This window comes from Anopheles gambiae, chromosome 2, assembly GCF_943734735.2.
Source record: "Anopheles gambiae chromosome 2, idAnoGambNW_F1_1, whole genome shotgun sequence".
NCBI lineage: Eukaryota > Metazoa > Arthropoda > Insecta > Diptera > Culicidae > Anopheles > Anopheles gambiae.
In genome coordinates, this window is record NC_064601.1 from 35,823,671 (window position 1) to 35,844,319 (window position 20,649).

At 43.6% G+C, this 20,649-nt stretch overlaps 1 protein-coding gene across 1 annotated transcript in view; it reads left to right on the forward strand.

Moving 5' to 3' along the window:
* Positions 1-20,649, forward strand: part of LOC1275011 (neuropeptide SIFamide receptor) — a 101,655-nt gene that overhangs the window by 35,184 nt on the left and 45,822 nt on the right. Inside the window, exon 4 of the mRNA XM_061652478.1 lies at positions 13,527-13,626. Coding sequence (XP_061508462.1) covers positions 13,527-13,626 — 100 coding nt within the window. The remainder of the gene's footprint in view (positions 1-13,526; positions 13,627-20,649) is intronic.

Consider the following 20,649-nt stretch of genomic DNA (forward strand, 5'->3'; position numbering starts at 1 on the left):
ATAAGATAATTTTTTCTGCTTTGTATAGGACAATTGTAGCTAATTCTCGTCACTTTTACTCACAGGTAGTAAAAACATTAAAAATTTACATACACAACTTAGGTGGATGCTATTACAAGCTCCTGACGTCTAGTTCACTTTTCTAAAGACATGAATAAAGGCATTTAAATAATTAGATAGAGCAGGTGCATTGAAATAAAGTAGTTCCCAAATTCGTAATGAAAAGCAGCACATATTGTTTGTCTTTGAATATTCATCCAATACCTTTCCAAGTGATGTACTGCCTTCAGAAGGGGTAATAAAACTAAAAATCCTTCTTGGTTTTACAACTATCTGAAAAAATCAAAATTGCACGATAGCAACAAACTAAGTATTTAATTCATTTGTAAAGTTAAACCCTGTCTTTGTTTTAGTGCGTGTAGCTACTGATATTGAACTGGTTAACGAATCAGAGGAATACAGCTCATTATACAAAATGTCCTTCTTTATGCATTTTCTTTCTTGCTAAATATTCTTTGTAGCATCTCCCCTCTATCCTTATATTTAGTTTGTCATGAGTTTTGGGAGTTTCTTCTCCCAAAACGCCAATAGATGCTACTGCATTCATAACGTTTTCCTGTTATGCGTATAATTTAAGAATTACTTTCCTTATATCCTTCTATAATCTGCAGTAGGACCAAAAGGTATTTGCTTCATTATATTTAATGATAAAGTTAGGTTAGAATAGAAATTTACATATAAGATAAGTAAATGAGCTAAAACTAAGATACACAGCTTCGTAATTGAAATGAAAATTGATCAAAAGCACGTAGAATATATTTTTGTAGAATACACGAAATACGCTACACTAGGCACCTATGGAGCCGCCTAGTTACGCATGTGTCTGTTTTTAGAAAAAGTTGATGTGAAAAAACTTAAATAAAATTCGCGTTCGCAAACTTTCGCAGAATATTTCTTCACAGATTGATAGTATATATATTACACTATGATGTGACATATATGAGACAACGCCACTCTACGCCACTTTTATAATGGCATCAAATCAAAAATTAAAATTATGAAAATTTTCAGGAGGTTTCTTCAGTTATTATCGTATATTTTTGCATAAAATTAATTTAGCTCAAAATTTTTCATTTGTTTATAAAGCTGACTAAATATCCTTTATAAAATGTCTAAATTTATCAAAATCGGTTCATATTTGAATATGTTACAAAGGTTTAAAGTTTTCCAAAAAAGTGAAGATTTTTCTGCGTTTTTTTAACAAATCTCGACTTTGAGAGGTGTTTTCTAGAGAACCAGAACAGATAAAGAGCTTATATTTGGTATTTTTCTTAGTTTAACCCTTAGTATTAAAACCTATTATTTGGAATTGCGCTATTACAAAGTTGATTTTTTGAATTTCATCCCGGCAAATGCCCATTGTGCAGTGGGAGCGGGATGGAGCAGGCGGTAGAGTGCCTGGGCGTACATCGCGAATCCTTCACCGACCGGCTGCTTCAGGCCCACTGCTAGCGACTGCGGAAAGGAAAATCAATTCGGATATGAGTGGGAATAAAATAAATAGGTCATCGCAAAGCCTCGGCACGCTGTACATAAGCGCCTGTTTTGGGGCGTTTGGGACTGTGCTGGCTTCGGCCTGCTGTACACAGGCGCACCACAGAACGAACACATAGACACACACACACACACACACACAAATACGTACGTACACAGACAGACACTTGTTTCTGCCAGCACTGGCTGCCGTGCAGAAACGCTCCGGCCAAATGTGAGCACAAGGGAGAATGAACTTTCCAGCGTGTTTTGCAGCATTATGCTGGTGTTTTGTCGGGGTCAACATGAGAGGTATGGATTTTATTAGATAAATAGAATTCAAGATTAAAGGAAAGACAATAATGGAGCAGGGGAAGGGTGCGGGGAAACGGGAATCGGAACCAAAGAGCATGAGATAGCAATTTTATTTGATGATTTGAGCTAGTTCTGTTGTGTGTTTGATGTGCGTTTGTCCTATGTACTATTGCTCCATTGCCCGCACAGTAGCGAGGATAAGAATGACCGCACTGCTCGGTTTATTACACGGGCCAGCGTTAACAGGTTGGTTATAAAACGCAAACCTAACGGTCCATTTCATTTATCTATTCTCGATCGGAGTCATCTGAGGTTTTGTGGTAGCGCCGAGAAAGACAGCAAAATAGGGGAAGCATAAGCGTGAGAGTAACAGCTATCTGTTTGAGATGGGCCGAGATGCTGCCCAAAGATGCTGTGAGACGCATCAATCAGGAAACTCATCTTCAATTAAGGAACCAGGAACGGTGCATCCCGGCAGAGCGGTATGAAGTTCATTGGAAATGGCAATAATTACAGCGTTCGTGTGGTTATGGTGTCTGCTTGGGAAACTTTACGAAATGAAATGGTTCCAGTTGGCATTCCCGTTGCCATTGCTACCGTTAGCATTAGCACGTTCACATGTGTGTGTTTGTATGGGTGGCTGGATTGGTGGATTTAAACAGTCATTTGCAAACTGTAAACTAATACCTAAACGACTGTTACCATGCAACTGTACGTGTGCAGTAGAAGTTGTCCATTGCTTTAGCCACCGCTAAGGGTCTTGAAGTTATTTTACAATTTGCAACTCCTGGCAGAGTGCTCGATTGTTCGCGTAAAATAGCAATAGCAAGTGGCCGATGTAAATAGTTCCTGTTTTGAAAAAAAAAAAAAAAAACAATATTTAACTCAAAACAGGCAGCATAACTTACATCGTGCAGAGTAGTTCCACTAAAAAAAGCTCATTTGCAAAAGATTCTACCAAGATGAGGCTTGTATTAAAGATTTTTTAGACATTTTTTATGCCCGAAAGTACGTAACACAACAAGAAAACCCGATATTTACTTTATAATCCACCATAATATTCCTTCTTCGCATAGTAATGCCCATACATTGTCACTGGGCTCTTAAATAGTCTACAAATTTGCGTCAAAAATCCACTCGATAGCAGCAGGCTAGCTTAATTCTATTTGTTTTCGTGCACCACTGTCGCCCCTGCCCGCCAAGAGACGAGGTAGAGTAGTGAAAGCTATTGTCAAACGGACTGGACAATGGTTTTACGGATTTACGTGATGCGCCGTGCCTGGTGTAGACGATGCAGCACCACCCATAAATGGCTCACGTACGCCTGGCGATCCTGTTCGGTCTTTTGGCTTCGACTCTCGGGAAGTGTTTCCGCTAAACGTGATCAAACTTTCAACCCCAGCCCGGAACTGGGTAGTACCCAACTCTCCCCAGCTACACCTCTCGCCCTGCATGCAGCGTCTGTCTGTAAGGACAATCTTCGGCACAGTTTCGATGGAGCGGTAATGCCGTGTTATGCCGACAGTGTTGGGAACGGTGGATCCTAGACGTATCCAACACTCCAAAACCTTTCGCAAGAACGGGGTTGGGTTTGTATTAGCAGTCTAAACACAAACATTTTACAGCAACGTGCCTCAGCTGGCAAATGGGCATAGGGTGCTCTCCAGTGCGAGAGTGGTTGCGAGAGCGCGAAAGAGAAGGCACCGCAACAGAGAGGGAGCGAGTTTTCACTGCGAGGGTGAAATGTATCCATGATGGTGCGCCGAGGAAAATCGGGCACTGGGGTTCGTCTACCGTCGAGCAGTTGAACCCATAAATTTTCCTGCCCAGACAGCCGAGACGGGCCCGAGTCAGAAACCAGGCCAAACGCACACCATCACGCACGGCGTGTGTGTAGGTCAGTCGAACAGCGCCAGGCATCCCAATCGTCGGAACCGATCGCGGAGTGGCAATGCACTCGGAAAACGCACGAAGAGCGCGAGAAAAATGCATCCCGTACGGAGCGTTCGCATCGTGTCTCACGCAATAGATAGAGAGAAAAGCGAACAAGGGGAAATTTTCGAAACAAGAACAATTGCATCCCAGAAAATGCATTCGTTGCATCCCTTTCGGACCTTATGGGAACGACAGAACGAGAGAAAGAGATGTTTTTAAGCTTTTTCCTCAAGTAGGAGAAAGCGGCTGCCGAAAGCTTTCGAAATCCGAAAGCGATGATTGGTCGGTAGTTCGAAAACCCGAAGCGAGTCCTTGGAAGACGCTTCAAGTAGATTTCCGAAACACAACGGGTGTATCATTTTGCTGTTGATTGCGTAGCAGGGATGAGCGTATGATGTTTTGCTCTTACCAAATGGCTTACTGTTTGATTGCTTCACTAGATTGTGCGGGTTTCGCTCGTGTCCGGGAATGATTGCATGTATTCTCTAGAATTCCTGCACATCAAAATGCCTGCCATGTAAGATAGAAGCGATTTTATGAAAACATAAATACTAATATAGAGTAGTTCTTTGTACCGTAAAGCTCATGGAATTCAAGAAGCGATGCGATAAACATCGACGGATGACATGTTGCGCCTGCCCCAGACCTGCCTCTCGATAAAGCAGCATTTTGTTGATGACGCTTGAAGCAATCAATCATAATCATGCATAAGGTTGGCAGTTAAAGGGATGACGCTGATTTGATAATCCTTGTTTCATAAGTTTCGTATAAATCATGGTACAACTTGGCTTTCACATATGCTCCGAATTGTTTCCATTTCAGTTTCACTGTTCGGACAGCTTTCAAACGATTGTAACATTATCAAAAAGCTAGATGATACGTTAGTTTGATACCATATCTTAATCTCAAAGTTAGCAAGCATAGTATCGTGTGTCAGTTTATTTATTTGTAGCTCGTTTTCAAGCATTTATACCTCGATTGTTGTCCCTCTGCTACTATTCCGGTATACATTACAAGTTATATTAAATATTTATTTTCAAGTGTTTTTCAATACTCAAGAAATGCACTAAGTACGAGAATCCATAGCATTAACTTTAAAAAAAAACGACTACTGTAAAATTTGATGCTACAAAAATGGCTTTTCTGTAAGGTACACTTTTATAAACACTTTAAATGATTTCGTCTTCTAATTCGGCGGAACATCGGTATTAACAGGTTTGGCACTGAGAGTGACTTGATTGATTTATATGATTGACTAGAGTATGGCAAAATTACAAAAAACCGGAACTGGGTCCAAACGGTTTTATCAAATTTCGGAACCCGTTTCGAAAGGTAGGTTTAATTACTTACACAGGAACCGTTCAAAATCGTCCGAAACCTTTGGAATCATCAGGAATTGTCCGGAATCATCGGAATATATGAAGACACATTTAATATATTTTTCATTTTCTCGGGCATTGTAATGTCAAGTATGCCCTCCCTAAAATGTTTGGAACGTTGATGGAACCTCCTAGTATACTGGCAACAAAGAGACTTGCTTGTTTTACGGTGTTCAAGTGTTTCGAGGCTATCGAGGCATTTAGTCGGATCACTCCATAGTAGTACCTGAAATGAAATCGGATCATTTTTCTTTGTTATTTTCCGTTATTTTCTTGCTCTAAATATATCCAAGCAAAGACTGCCCCATATTCTAAAATAGCACGAACAAAGACGCAGTTCACTTGACACTATGTGAACGATTAATCAAACTGTAACTCATTGTTGTATCCATAGTAGGTATGTTGGCTAGGCCCATTCAGGAATCGAACCTACAATGGGCATTTTGTTAAACTCGTACGCACATTTACAAATATCGGTCGACTACAACTCCGGGCGATTTCGGACGATTCCGGACGATTCCGAACAATTCGTACGATTCCGGCGGAGTTAGCGATTCATTTCTTTGGAGTCGCAATTGGAAGCATCCTTGCCAGAACCGGAGCGGAACTGAGGGTGCGATCCAATGAACACATATCTAGTTTATAGCGGAATTTGGGGCAAGAGTGCCACCAAGCATTTTTTCCATAACAACTTTAGTTAAATGATCAATTGTGTATACCGATGGTTGCGTTCCAATGACTAGGTATACTGTGCCGAATTTCATATAGAACAATCGATTTTTCTCATTGTTCTGAACTGATTTAAATTGAGTTTCAAAATTGAGCAGAAAATTATAGTTTTTTAATCAAACCAAATAAGCTCCCAAAAATCATGGTAACATGGGATCATGGGAAACGTGAGATAACGTGAAATCTTTTGTGGGGTTAATTGAAAAAAACTTTCTTTTTGTCACTGAATAATTCAATTTCAGAAAAGTTACAACTTTTGGGGCAAAACAACCACCTCTATTTGGGTCAAAAATGTAAACATAAGAGAGGAAATAGATATAAAATGATTATGAGATTTAAATCGGCTTTAGACAAACACGTTTTAGTGAGTTATAACATGAAATGCTTAAGGTAGCACACTTGCCCCAAATTCCGCTATATAGCAAATGCTGGAAACTGTTGCATGGTTTCAACAGACTGTCAACGATATTCTCATCACGAAAATATACCTTTATAGGGAAAAACACATCTTGAGTTCTACGAAGCATAAAACAGTTACTATTTTCAAGAGGCCAATGTCGAAAGACAGACACTATAAATAATGAAATAGTTTCTGAGAAACAGTTTGGAATATCGTTGCCTTGTCGTTAGCAAATCGTTACGATCTATGCCGTTAACTAAAGATAACTAATATAGATTACTAATATACTAAAACATTGCACTTATGAACCATACAATTTTCCCCACATTTTTTACTACCGATCGCATTGGTTGACGAACAATATGCTTAACAATCAGCCATTATTTATCAAGCTTAGATTTTCATTAGAATACCGTGCAGTAATGTAGCTCCTACTAGCTTTAGCAGTAAAATCATAAAACATAAAATCGAAAACTATTTACACCGCTTTTACATACGATCAGCTACATCGAATCGAAACATCGTTGCATTGATCCTAGCAAAGCGACGTTCATTTGCACAAGTTCCATTCGGATCCATTCCGATCAATACTCAATTACTGTCCCGGGGCAGATAAAGAGGAATGATATTAATATCAATTTTTCAGCACACTTCAAACGCCACGAACGTGACATTTTCATTCTGCCTCTACTTTACCCCTCTTGGTTAACCCTAACCTTTCCAACGGAAGGACAGTTTTCTGTGTGTACGTATGTGTGTCATCCGTCTCATATAAAACTTCAATTTAATGGCTCAATTCGTCGGAAGCGTCCATAAACGATCGTTATCTCGATGTAATCTCTCGTAAATGAGTTTGTCTTCTGTGCAAAAGTGTTCCGTGTTTGATGCACTGGGCATCCATGGAAGGCGAGCTGCAATGCAGGGCGTTGGAGCCGGGCTGAGGTTAAAACTGTCGATTGAAATAAACGAAAAGAGCGATAACTGTGTGTGCGATTCGCAAACGAGCGGCCGACGGAGGATACTGAAGGATAGTGTGCCGGCCGGCTCCATTGTGTGTTTGGCGGCTCACACACGAGCAGAAAACTATGTCAAGATGTAGCATTGGAAGCCGTGTGTGTCTGTGTGTGTGTGTGGCTAAGTGAGTGGGCACGATGCACTTGAGCGGAAAGGCGGTATATTCCTCCTTTTTGTGGGTAATTTAATTTCCAGCAACCGTCCGACCTTCCCCATCCGTCTTCAGGTCATCAGTATCGCCCGGAACTGCTTCAAGGCGTTGAACCGTGATCGTTGAGTATCCTACTCGAAAGGCTCTTGAAAATGGAATGTGTTTGTGTGTGGGAGAGCCATACGTGGTAGGGACATGGAAAAGCGTTTCTCATATAACTTCCTTTTATACGCCCGCCACACATGGCGATGGGGCGCAAGGGCGTTCATTTCAATGCTAGCCGGTCATTGTGATGAGAGGGTGAGAAAATTGAAAGAAAGATCGTCCTCATCCGGACCCGGCGTCCCCTTACACTCTGCTTCCGCAAATGCAGTCCCAGCGAGATTTCGATTTATGACATCGAAGCGATATTCCCCCGTCGAACATTCACTCATCGAACGTCGAATCGCGCCCGGACGGCAGCCCGCCTCCGGTAGATTAAGCTCACCTCCGTCCCGTACGAACGTTCAAGGAGCGACCTTTAAAATTCACTCCTGCCTCTAGTGCCCTACCGTGCTGTCCTCGCTTATCTTCTCCACTCCCATTCCCCCTATCCTTACGAACGCTCGTGTGTGGGAAGCGTGGTGTTGGCAAACCCGGACTCGACAAATATGTGGCCCGGGAGGCTCCTTAATAGAGTGTCACCACGGGAAAATGGTTGCACAGAAACGAGTGTTGCCAGCGAGAATGTTTCCAGAAAGTCGGTATGCGACAAATCATACGACGGCCGGAACGAACGAGTCCCTGCGCTGGTGTGCAGACTGCCTGGCCTTGAGATTTGCTCCTTGAGAAACTCCGGATGCTGAAGCCGGCAAGGACCCCGCACCTCCCCTCGGTGTGTATGGTCTTTTTGCCGCTCTACATTGCATAAGATGAGTCAAATATTTACACTTCAATGCAATCCATAAACGCTGGAAGGTAGGTGGCAGATGATAGATGGTGCAACCGCGGGACGGCTAATATGATGCAAACCCGGAAAGCATTAAACCTTAATCCCGACCAGTGGAAAGTCGGCGCACCAGGAGCAATAGCTTGCAAAAGCTTTCGCCCAGCCCGGCGGGGATTAGCCAGCATGCATTAATAGTTGCAACTTAAAGCCGATGAAGAGCTGCTGTACGAGGAGCGATGCTTTTTCACTGTAATCGAAAACTCACCCTCAAGGGCACTTAGAGTATGGTTAATGATGTTAGATTTATGATATGTGGTGCTATATCTTCCGCCCTTTTCACCTACGAAGGTCATTGGCGGCTGGTTTTGAATGCTTTACAGGGTTTCGAATGTTTGTTTTTTTGTTTTTTGTGTTGGTTGTTTCATAACCATGTTTGGATCCTTTCCTAATATTTTTGAATTTGTTCAACGATGTGTTGGCCGTTATTCAGTTTTTTAAATCATTTATTTCGATTAACAATGGAGATATATGCGAATAGGTAAACAATTCGTCAGACGAACTCAAAACAATAAGACGAACGGGAAACAACCAAAGAAATCATGAAAAACACATAAGACAAATGTAATAAGACCAAACCCGGCCAGAACTTAGAGCTAGCAGCGAACTCTAAAAAGATTTTGGAGCAAAAACCCTGCTTTTCTGCAGATAAACTCAACACGACAATTTGTTGCAATTTACAGAAAATGATCATTGCTTGTTATTATTTTTTATTGTTTCTAATTACTTAGGATAAAAAAAACAGAGGCTTATTTTGTTCCGTCTTTTGCAACCGCTTGTACAACGATAGAACAATCGTATTACGTAAATAAGTGGTCAGGAATAGGATACTAATTGGAATTGATTATCCTTGAGTGGGGTTGTGCGCTTCGAAGGTCTCTGTATGGCTTACATTTTTTCCTGGTCAAGCTATCAAGGGTAAGTGCATAAAATCCTGTGGGGGGGGGGGGGGGGCGAACAAGAGTGAACAGAACCAAATGGGGGAAAGGTAACAGGGACTGGTAATGAATATTCATGACCTACCCCAAAGATTCCCATTCCCAGGAATTCACTCTCGAGATGAATTCAGTCAAGGTCTCTCTGGTGACGGTATTTGAGCAGCACCGTTTCCAGGAATTTGCCTCTAATGGAGTGGATGCTTGCTGCTTTGTAATAAATGAATTCCCTACTTTGACGTGTGGGGCATATGCTGTTGTACCTGCCGGTGGTTTTATTTACTTTTTTTATAACCTAACGGAAGATGGCAATTTTATGGCTGGAAAGCTTTTTGCTAGTCCCTTTTTTGTTTGGTTGTTTGTGCGTGTGTGTGTCTTTGTGATGTTTCCTGAAAAACTTTTGGATAGTGTTTTTAGAGGGCCCCTGCCATCAGAGGGCATTTCATGGTGACATTAGTATTAAACAGTAAATTTAAATAAGTTAAATTACTGAAATTTTGCATGCAAGTTTGAAGTTATTTTGAACTGAATGCTAGGCGTTTAAGCATGTTATAACAAAGCTCAATGACAATTTTCTCGCTCGTGACAATGTGTTTTTTCCTGATCTCGCAGGGCACTGTGGCCAACTGAAAAGTGTTGTGATATACATTGATGCAATATAATAATCGTGCATTGAATTATACATAGAAAGAACGAAACTAAGTTTTATATTGTTACCCAAATTAACTAAAAGCTAACCCAATAAGATTACACAAATTAACATAAGAAAAGTACATCATTTGTCATAAATAAAACGTACATCAAACGAAATTGAGCTGCAAAACTCAATGGAGCATAGAAAGATGGAAAAAGGGTGTATGTGTTTTTTTTAATATGTGTGAGCGAGAAAGAGATTTCCACCTTTCCCCCATGACAGCCAGCAACTGCAGTGTCCAATGTGATGTGGTTCGTAAAATCATCTACTCAACATAAACGTGAGCAGAACAATAGCGCCGGGTATGCAACGGCGGAGAAAGGATTTACAGTCCAAGTTCAGAAACACGTAAAAAAGGGGAAAAAAAGTTCAATGTTGTATTGCGCGCCCACTGCCAGAAACTGACCCGGCATCAGAGAACAACAGAGCAGTGAACAGAGAGTGAAACGAGAACAATGTGCCGGCACGGGAAAAGGCTGGCAACAAGAACGGGCCGGGAAAAGTGTGCATACCATCACTATGTGCCACCACCACCATCACCACCACCACCACCACCAACACCACCACGATCGTTTGGGTGGGAATGAAAAGCGGTGCACTACTGTGCATGTGCACCGAACCTATAAACGCCATTAATTTAATGCTTGCGGCGAGGGGTGTGGGTAAAGGCAATGCTGCAAAAGCCTGCGCGAGTAGCGCAGCGAGAAGAGTGCAGGAAGCGAACCATTATGAGATGTTTGCTAGATGTTTGAGTGCTCGTTTGAATGGGGCATGGTAGCGGTACAAGCACAGCCAAAGAAAAGCCACACCGGACAAGACATATCGCACAAGGCATACATGCGCGTACACGGTGGCGTATGCTGTGGCGGAGTGGGGAACGTGTTCCGGTGGCGGGTTGGTAAATGGTGATAATTGTAATTGCTGCACTTTTGCACCCGCAAATTTGATTTATCGTCCTCGGGCAGACGGAGACTGATTAATTACTTCCATGCGCACTCCTTACCTGGGTGCAGGGCCAATTCTGACCAGGACGTCGGGTTGTGGTCGTACATCGGTGTCGGTACATCTGTGCAGGATTGACAATAAACGGGGTTTAAGGATGAAGGGACACTCTCGACCAGTATGAACCAAAAGGTACTGGTTTGAAGGGTTTTCGTGTTAGTTTTCATGACACATTTAACCAAAGTTGAGAGATAGCTATCTCCCTACACATTCTCATTTCCGTGTGATAGCTCATGCAAATATGCACTTGGGTATATGAATACTATCATGCACGTATCATCTGTAGAAAGAATATCTACAATAGCAGATACACGGAGAAATGAGGAAGCATTGTCAACAGATGGTATGTGAAAAACCCAAAGCACCATGGCAGAACAGCGTGGATGTGGATTAATATATCTAAAAGCTATATTGTTTCATAGCGATATGGTAAGGTACATTGTTACCTGAGGTAAAGATCTGAAGAAGGTTTACTTTTTGTTGTAAAATTTACACTCAGTTTTCACGGAAGCCCAGTGGTCTAATAAATAGGCGCACCGGCTCCGTACAACGTTTCGACATGGATTGTTTCCTGGTAGCAAAAACCTTAGCCACAAACTAGTCTTTATTCGATCTTGTTTTAACAGGGAAAGAATAAGAGAGCCTGGAGTGTATTGGTATAGAGTTACAGCTGCGTTAGTCGTTTTTGATTTCGGTTAAATACACACTTTGCTTTGAATGAAATGTTATGTTTAAGCGCCATTACAAAGTTTGTAATAATTGTATCTTCTTGTGATGTGTTTATAAGCAACACGCCAGCGTGTGTTTATTGGCCAACACCTTCCCGACCAAGTTTTCAAGAAGAGTTAAGCTACCGATCGAGAGAAAAGTGCTTTCAGGGAATCTGTTCCGCCGTGAATATTTAATTATGCATGCACTTGCCGCTATCGCGAGATACAGTCAGTCTTTGAAAGAAGCATGTATTTTTGAACTTATCTAGGGTACGTGGTTCATTTTACATTTAATCTTTACCTTTTTATTTGATATCATAACCCTAGTCGGTCACACCCGGCCTAAGCATGACTAAATTTTAAATTTTCGACTACTGGCTGCTTTGATGTAAAGCGCATACAAATAGCTTTGCCGACTGTACGCAACTCAAAGTAGATCGTCGGCAAGTCGGAATCCAATAGGAATCCACCTACCGGAGCACGATGGATGAACTTGCAGTGTTTGCTGCCAACCGTTCCTTAGACGCATCAAGTTGAATAACATTAGTGCATAACACGTGTATGACGTTAATGTCGCAATAGCCTACCGTGCATATGGTTCGCCGGCTTAACATTCTCGTTAATGAGATTTCTCTCTCTACTCCCCGTACTCTATCTCTCGCTTGCACGTTTCCGTCTCGACATACTCTTACCGGCATCCCTATACTCCCACTCTGTCTCTTACCTTTTATGAAATGGAAAATGTGCAAACAAACGCGAGGTTTTTGAAAACCCGCAAGTAGTGCCATGAAAGAGCCCGCTGGGATGCTCTTCACGTGCTGCGGTTACACTTGACGGGCCAGGCCGGAGAAGCGCTAGCCAAGCGGGCGCAATGTACAGCCAACCGACCGCAAGATGAAACTGCATTTCGATTCCAAAGCGACTGCTCGACCTGCTCTGTGGCTGTGTGTAACCCCGTGACATTTGTGCCCTCGGCTTGCAGCCAGGTCGACCCGGGGCCGCTGCCGCCGTCACGTGTAGGGACGGGAACGGAAGCGTGGCGGTTCCGCTTACGGTGTACATGCAATTTTCTTTGAGCGAGGCAGGATCTCGCTGCAGCAAGTACCGGTGTACGGTTTGTTTCCGAAGCAAATTATTGGAGTCCAATGTCGAATGCCGTGCATCGAAGGTAAAGGTCAAACGTCAGGTGGTTTTGTCTGGCTGTGCGCGATACCTAGCTGCCGCTCCGTACGTAAGCACTGATATCTATTTTTGGGGGGGACGAAAGACATTTTGGATGTGGATTTTACGCTGCACCGGATAGCAAAGACGGATAAAGGGGGAGCATTCCTGGGGCTGGTTGACATTTGGTCATCGCATTAACGGTGCGATTTAATAACACGGTTGTATTTTATCATCAGCTTTGCCTGTTAAACGAAGCTAATTGACACGGGAAGCTGTCTGGGAGGATACATTACACGTTATAGTTGAATAAATACCTTGTAAATAGTTTAAAAATTGTACAACAAATCATGTTGAAATGAAAGTTTATTTTGTAGGATGTTTGTTTAGCTTTGGGACACTTTTTACCCACACTCTCTACTGGTAATTGCGCTGGCAATTAAGGAAAGATAACATTCGAATGAAAGTTGTTCCGGGCGTTTGAATTTCGTAGCTGCACTGTGCCGCGTTGTTGTTGATAAGTATCTAACATTTCTCTCGTTCTCTCTCTCTCTCTCGTTCTCTTTCTTTGTATACATTCTAGCATGGATGCTCGGCTGGTTGATGTGCAAAACGGTGCCGTACATACAGGGAGTGTCCGTGGCAGCATCCGTCTACAGCTTGATAGCCGTTTCGCTGGATCGGTAAGTACGATTGCATGCGAGATCAAAGAATGGATCAACTGGTATGGTGGGACCGACTGTACACTAGACAGTCACATTATGCAACGTCTCGTTTAACGAGGAAGGCGTCGGGACGGGGGGGGTGGGGGGCTTTCGATACCGATACCAGCACCGTCTGCTACCGTGCGCCACTAGGCTGCTCCATCGTACGGCGATGTGAGAACCAATTTGCACCTTTCGTCGTACTGGGGCGCCAGGTGGCAGGCTATGACACAGGCGATAAGCTTGTCGACATCAGCGCAAACAAACTGCACCGTGTTGGGTGGCATGTGCGAACAGCGGTGCCAGAAGCGCGAAGGTAAAGTTTTGGAATTGATCCCGCACTGCACGCACCGCACACGGCATCGCTTCGATTCGCTGTGGACCGCTTCGCGATGCAGTCTCCCGAGACTCTCGCAGCGTCTCGCATTTGGAACCTGCCGCCCAAACCTAAGAAGTCCTGTCCCGGAATCTATCCGGCAAATTAACGCCGCTCGGGTGTGCTGAGATGAATGCTAATTTGGACGTATCTCATCGGTGCGCTTCGTTGGTGCGCCCGGCCCAAACCCGCCTCCGGTGAAGCCGTTCGGCGTGCAACACTCCGACGCGCTGCTGCAGCGTGCGTAAAGGTACGCCTTGGACGGGACCAACAGATAAATAGTTCCCAGCGGAGAACAATCGCATCCACATCTGAGCAGCCCCGAATGATGCACTTGGGCTAAAAAAGAAAAGGAAGCCAGCAGGATGAATGTGATGTGTTTGTGTGTGTGTGTGTGTGTGTGTGTGTTAGTGTGTCTGCGTTAACAGAAAAAGCAGCTGCAATGGTAATCTGTTGAATGTGTGCCTCAGGGTGGATGTAATGCCAAACCAAAGGTTCGAGTGGTTGTTGCATGGGCGGGGAAACCCATCAGTGCAATGGCATAATACCATTGTGCTGCCAGTCAGGCGCACACCAACAATCCCCGACAGTGCCTTATACATATTCATTTCGGGTACTGTTGAATGCCATGAGGAGGAGGAGGACAAGGGGGAGCAAAAGAAATGAGGAAGAGAGATTGGAGGTATGAACGCATGCGGGAGGATATGCTATCAACAATATTAGACGTAGGTTCTATTGAATTTAGGCACATTACCGATGCACTGAATCCTCCGATGGATGGGCATGTGCGATCGCTGTGCGGCCAGGCTGACTCTGTCGGGATGGAGAAAAGCGGAAGGAGTGTGTGCGATATGTTTATGAACGCACGGATAATCTACTCTTCTTTCTATTCACTTTCACAGTAACTGACCACTGGGTCGACGCTGGTCGATGAAGACCAGCAGTGTGGTTTAAATTGTGCCAGTGCATATTTTACCGCCGGTCTAGCTTTGCAGGCTGAGGGATGCTGTGCAAGTGCTTCGATTTCTTTTGGTACGATTCGAAAATCAAAACACTATGTTGTACATTGCTGATCGGTAGCAAAGGAGTCGTATCGATGGCAACAATGTTACATAGTTTTGTCTACATTTGTATTTTGTTGGTGTGTTTTCACCAATCAGAAGAGCTTCATGCACCGTAGTTCAATGTTACATGATTTGTATATGATTTGTAGATGATTTGCAATGTCACTCAATATCCGGTAGTGTGGATGTTGGATACTTAATGTAAATTGTTTAAATTTATTGTACAGCAACGCATCTAAACAAACCGTATATTTTGATTTGATTGAAATTTGATTTCAGTATTAATATTACGGATCCGTGTTTAAAGATCTTTTTCAGTGAATCGAATGAATGTGAACCCGTCATATTTATTTTTGATGATACAATAATCTAAATACTCTAAAAAAAGAGTATTACGCACCAAATTAAATAAAGTTATACTCTCCAACTATCAGAATCTGAGCCTCATGCACTCATTGCGCGTAAAACTCATTCTGCTTGCGCTAAAACGGTTTACTAAATTATGCTTTATTTGTGTAATTATGTCACAACGGACCGGATAATGATTGTTTAATGCACTCAGCACACACAGCTCCATCGGCACCCACCGATCAACAGCGTGCATATGAGGCGTGTGGGTAAGTGAGTGGAGTGGCAGCATATTACCCGACTCACAATCGATGTTAGTAATCGATTATACGGTTGATTAAATTTCTCATTACACTGGTGCTGTTGCTATTGCTGTGGCGTTGCTGATAAGTACGACGATGAGATTTCATGGTAAAATGTTTACCGGAATGAAAAACAAGTGGTTCATTCCTAGGTGAACGTACAGGAAGATTTTTCCTTTACTTCGCAAAAAGAAAAACAAGGTACAAATGCATAGGCCAGTCGGCAACTAAGTGTGCTGCCAATTTGCCATTTTACGTTGGTGGCATTTGTTTCAATTGCAATTTTCTTCGGCCAGATTTCGATAGCTCCTACTAAATGCTTCTATTGCACCATTCTCGGCCACCGTACAACCCGACGCTGCACATGAAGCAAGCGCGAGTGCGCGCGCTCGCGATTGCATTACTTTGCCACTTAATCGTTTAATCAACGGCAGGCGCGTCATGATAGCGCGACCACGCAAATGCTATCAATTTATTATTTACAAGCTAATTAGTGTAATCCTCTGCGCAGTTCGATCGTCACCCCTTGTAGCCGCCGCCACGCGTGACGGCCACGGCTTCTCCTTCGCGCGCCGGAATTCAATCAGCGCCAATCAATTTCAGGCGCTGCATATTGCAAACTGTCTCTAATTCCCTGCACCGTTGAGCCGTGGTATCGGGCTCGCGTGCAGCACCGATTGCAAAGCACCGGTGCTCCGCGCTGCGCACTGTTAAGTCAATTAAGGGATTTTAATCGATCGGCTCGAAATTGGCCATCGGGGAAACGGGGTTCGCGTACCGATGGTTACCGCGGGCATGTGCATGTGTCTCCTCTGCGCGGACAATCGGGAACGGGCGCTTTGGAGGGAAAATTGAATTTTCCGCACGGTTTTCCTTTTCTCGCTCATTCTTTCGCCGGCTAGTCGTTATTCGTGACCTGACCTTCTCAGATTGTTTTCGTACGAAAATCGTGCCATTTCCAAAAAAAAATGATTCAATTTTACGGACATTGCGTATCTGTTTGCATTTTCACTGTCAACAGTTGTGAATGGAACATCAGCAATGTGAAAAAGCAATGTTTTTTTTACTGAGCAGCCAATTTTTATAGCTTAACAAATTACTCCATTACTCAAGGGATGCGTTTAATGTTGCAAAATGAATTGAAGAAATGATATGTTAATAAACTGTTCAATTTGTTGAATCGTGATTGCCAACTTTTGCGCAGAGAATTAAAGCATTCATAGAAAATGTGATTTTATTATGCAAGAAATATGTGACCCAGGCTCTACCAATGCGGCTCGGTAAGCCGTTTGTCGCTTAAAGCATATGCAGCAAACTGTGGCAAGCTATGAGGACGTCAAATTGAGACCGGCACACATCAATAGCCGGGATGGGATTGAATGCTAGAAAATGGAACGAAACGTTGTGCAAGCAAAGCCATACCGTAACACTGCATATCCCGGCTCCTTCCCTTCGTACGACCCTAACCTGCCCCATGTGCCTGGTCTTCCCGGCGAAGCGTAGTTTGTTGTAATGTAGAATTCACCGACGGAAGATTTTCCACCTGCCCGATACGGTCGCTCCCGTGCGAATGGAATGTTTATTCGCATTTATATTTCACCAACAAACCCCAGCCCGCCCCTGCATGCACCAACGCTTCCAACACTGTACGGTACCATCCACCCGGTGACCCGGTGCAGGGGGGAGCAGACGAAGGGATTCTTTCTTTTCGTTGCCTTTTCAGCAGCATCTTCAAACCCCTTTGCATTCCGATCCGAAGAATGTGCAAGGAAAGCACGGGATGCACGGGTTGTTGGTGATATGTTTTACATTGAACCATGCACAACTAACACGCGGGCTGACGACAGACGCACAGGGGGTGGTTCTGCGCGGAAAAGGATCGGAAAGAAGCAAGGGATGCCGCGTGTGCACCACTCACACACACACACACACACACACAGAACGCCGGCTGAATGGCGATGGAAAACCGGGATGGATGCGAGTTCGGTTTGCATGCATGGTTGCTTTTGTTTCGTTGCCGCATGTTGATGCTGCGGTACGCCTTGCTATTGCCGGGCCGACGGTGCTTCTTCTCGTTCGTCTGAGTACGTGTGTGAATTGAAGATTCTTTCAAGTGCAGTGTACATTTTTCCACAAGTCATCGTGTGACTGGGAGTCTTCTTGGTCGGATAGATAATGCAAGACGAATAAAGGAAAGTGTAGTTTTAGGAAGTTTAAAATGTTGCCCCGTAAGAGTGTCGTTTTTTTTTTATTCGCAGAGCTGATAATCCAAACACACGAGGCAACATGTTACAGCAAAGGCAATCATTTGGATTGCAATTCATCTTCTACCATGACTTTTGCTAAAAGGCATAGTTTTGGGCTGAGCGTAAAATACTATACATTTTAATGGCAAAATTAATGGCTGACCACACCGGTGTCGATGGATGATTAGAATTTTTCTCTTGGTTTGACCTTTCAATACACTAATGAAGCTCATCTCTCGTCAGCTGTGAACTTTGTACTGAGTACTTGAAATACAACGCATATCATGCCCTATGCACCTCAAAACTATCGCCCATCTGTCTGCCCATTCGTGCACGATGGGCAGCAAATGGGCATGCCCATACAGCCACCTTTAAGCTGCACGATGCATTCTTCTTAAAGCGACCCATTGCCCATGGGACAGGCACAGTGTAAACGGTATGCAGCATACGCTACAGCCTGAGCATAGCTGAAATCCCTACGCTTACGATCGAAAGGGCACAGGTCGCAAGGCACCAATCGCAACGCTTTTGCAATGGTTAGCCATACAAGTATTGGGGACTGCAACGAGGCTCACCGGTCGCTGCCAAAAACACATTGAGCAGCGAGTTTAGTCTCTTGTGCACGCACCACGTTTAACTCAAAACCCTACACATTCACACGCACGCAGCGTGTTGGAGAGCCCTTTGCTAGGCAGCCCTGTTTAGCCCTTTCCGCAGGCTCTGCCAATGGTGTCTGTAACGTTTGTCATCAGCAAGCCCTACCAGCAAGCCGATGTGGAGTGGAAAAAAATTAATCACAACCCCCGCACGATAGACGAAGACAGTCCCAGTGCTTGAAGTTTTCGGCACAAAGCCGTTGGTGAAATGAAGGGCTCGAGCAGATCGATAGGCAAGTCGTCACACACTCGCTCACGCAAGGGCAACGGCTCAAGCACGGTAAATATAGGTCGAAAGGTTCCACGAACAATGCGCTCAAGACGTCAGGCGCGCGGTTTGAGATTTGGTGTAACTAATTCTTGGTGTGTGTGCAAGCGTTTTTGTTTTTTTTTTTGGTCGCAATGACCTTCCACCCGGGTTGGACTGGATGGCAAGAAATGGTTGTTCTACCAGCCAGTCCAAAAATTATGTTTTTGTTGTGCTCGTTGTAGTTGTAGCTTTTCGTTTTCATTTCACCCCGTCCAGGTGACTTCTAGCGCTTGCTTCGCCGCAGTTTCTTTTAGTGGTGCGTCAAGGTCGAACTCCCGTTCGGTGGAACCTTCGCCGAGCTGTTGTAATGCGTCGTTTTGGGACAGCAGTGGGGGAAGGGTTCGCTAAGGTGCGGCAAACGACAGGCGTCCATCAATCAAATGCGTTGAGATTATTACACAAATAAGATTGGGAAAAAGCAGCATAAAAATCATGATTTTTTGTTTTCGGCATGTAATCCTCCCGTTCATCTGGGCCGCCCCAGAACGGGTTTGAATGGGCCGGTTTGTGTGTGTGTGTATGTGTGTGTGTTGGGAACGATGCTCCGGCACCAACTGTGTGATCGTTCGACGTAAAAGAACGACCTTACGAGAGGAAGATAAATCGACAATGTTTTGGAGGCTTGCCAACTGCGGAGCGTAATGATGGTGTTGCGCTAGCGCTGCTGCTCGCTGTAGTTTTGAATCGTACCAGCGTCTGGTGTGATGCTTGGTGGTATAAAAACACATTCTGTAACTTTGTATGTAATCTTGATCCTGATATAAAAACGCCTCATGAAAATAACATTGCTCGAAAAGTCGAAAAAAAAACATCTCCAGTTGCTGTCAGTGCCATACTTGTAGCTCATATTATTGATTCTCCTTTAAATGGCTTTGCTTTTTTGTATATAAGTAATTCTAGTATATAAGTAAGTAAGTGTATACAGTGAACCCTCTCTTATTTGAGAGGCGATGGGACTGTCGAATAAGAAGGGTTTTCAAATTACAGAGGTTGAAAATGAATGAAAGGTCCACACAAACAAGAAAGAGACAGAACCTATTTAGTATGCAGCCTTAACTGTTGCTATAGGAAACTGCGAACAGGATTGCCAATTTGAGCATACATCATTCAATAACCATGGCAACGCCATACACAAATAAGAGGGACACCGATTTCAGAGGTTTTCCAAATTAGAGGAACAAAAATGTACTGGAAATCAAGGGACTGTCCAAAATGTTCAAATAAGAGAGGTTTTTCAAATTGGAGAGGTGTCAAATAAGAGAGGGTTCACTGTATAAGTAATTCTAGGCTCTCCTATAATTTTGTGGCAAACTTAGTTGCAAAAACGCATTCCGAGCTTTAAAAACAAACTATTGGATTATTTAATAACTACTCCAAAGGCCCCAAATATCCCTTCGCATCAGACACATGTTAGCTGATCGCAGGTGCAAATTAACCATTAAACTCATTCCGCTTTTAAGCTCTGCTGCTACACTGTAATTTGCCAGCAGCTTACATTCAACCCCTCTCGTCTACCACGGTTCTAAGTGTCTAGTTTTCATACTCAATTTGCTTCTTAAATGCGGAAAACGTAAAAAAAAAACAAAAAAAATTCAAGTGCTGCGACACTTTCACTGCCCCCTGAAGACCTAACGCCACCTAATTGGCACGTGGCTTTCAATTGCCGGGCGGAGAGTGTTAATAGGGCAGCGCATTATTAT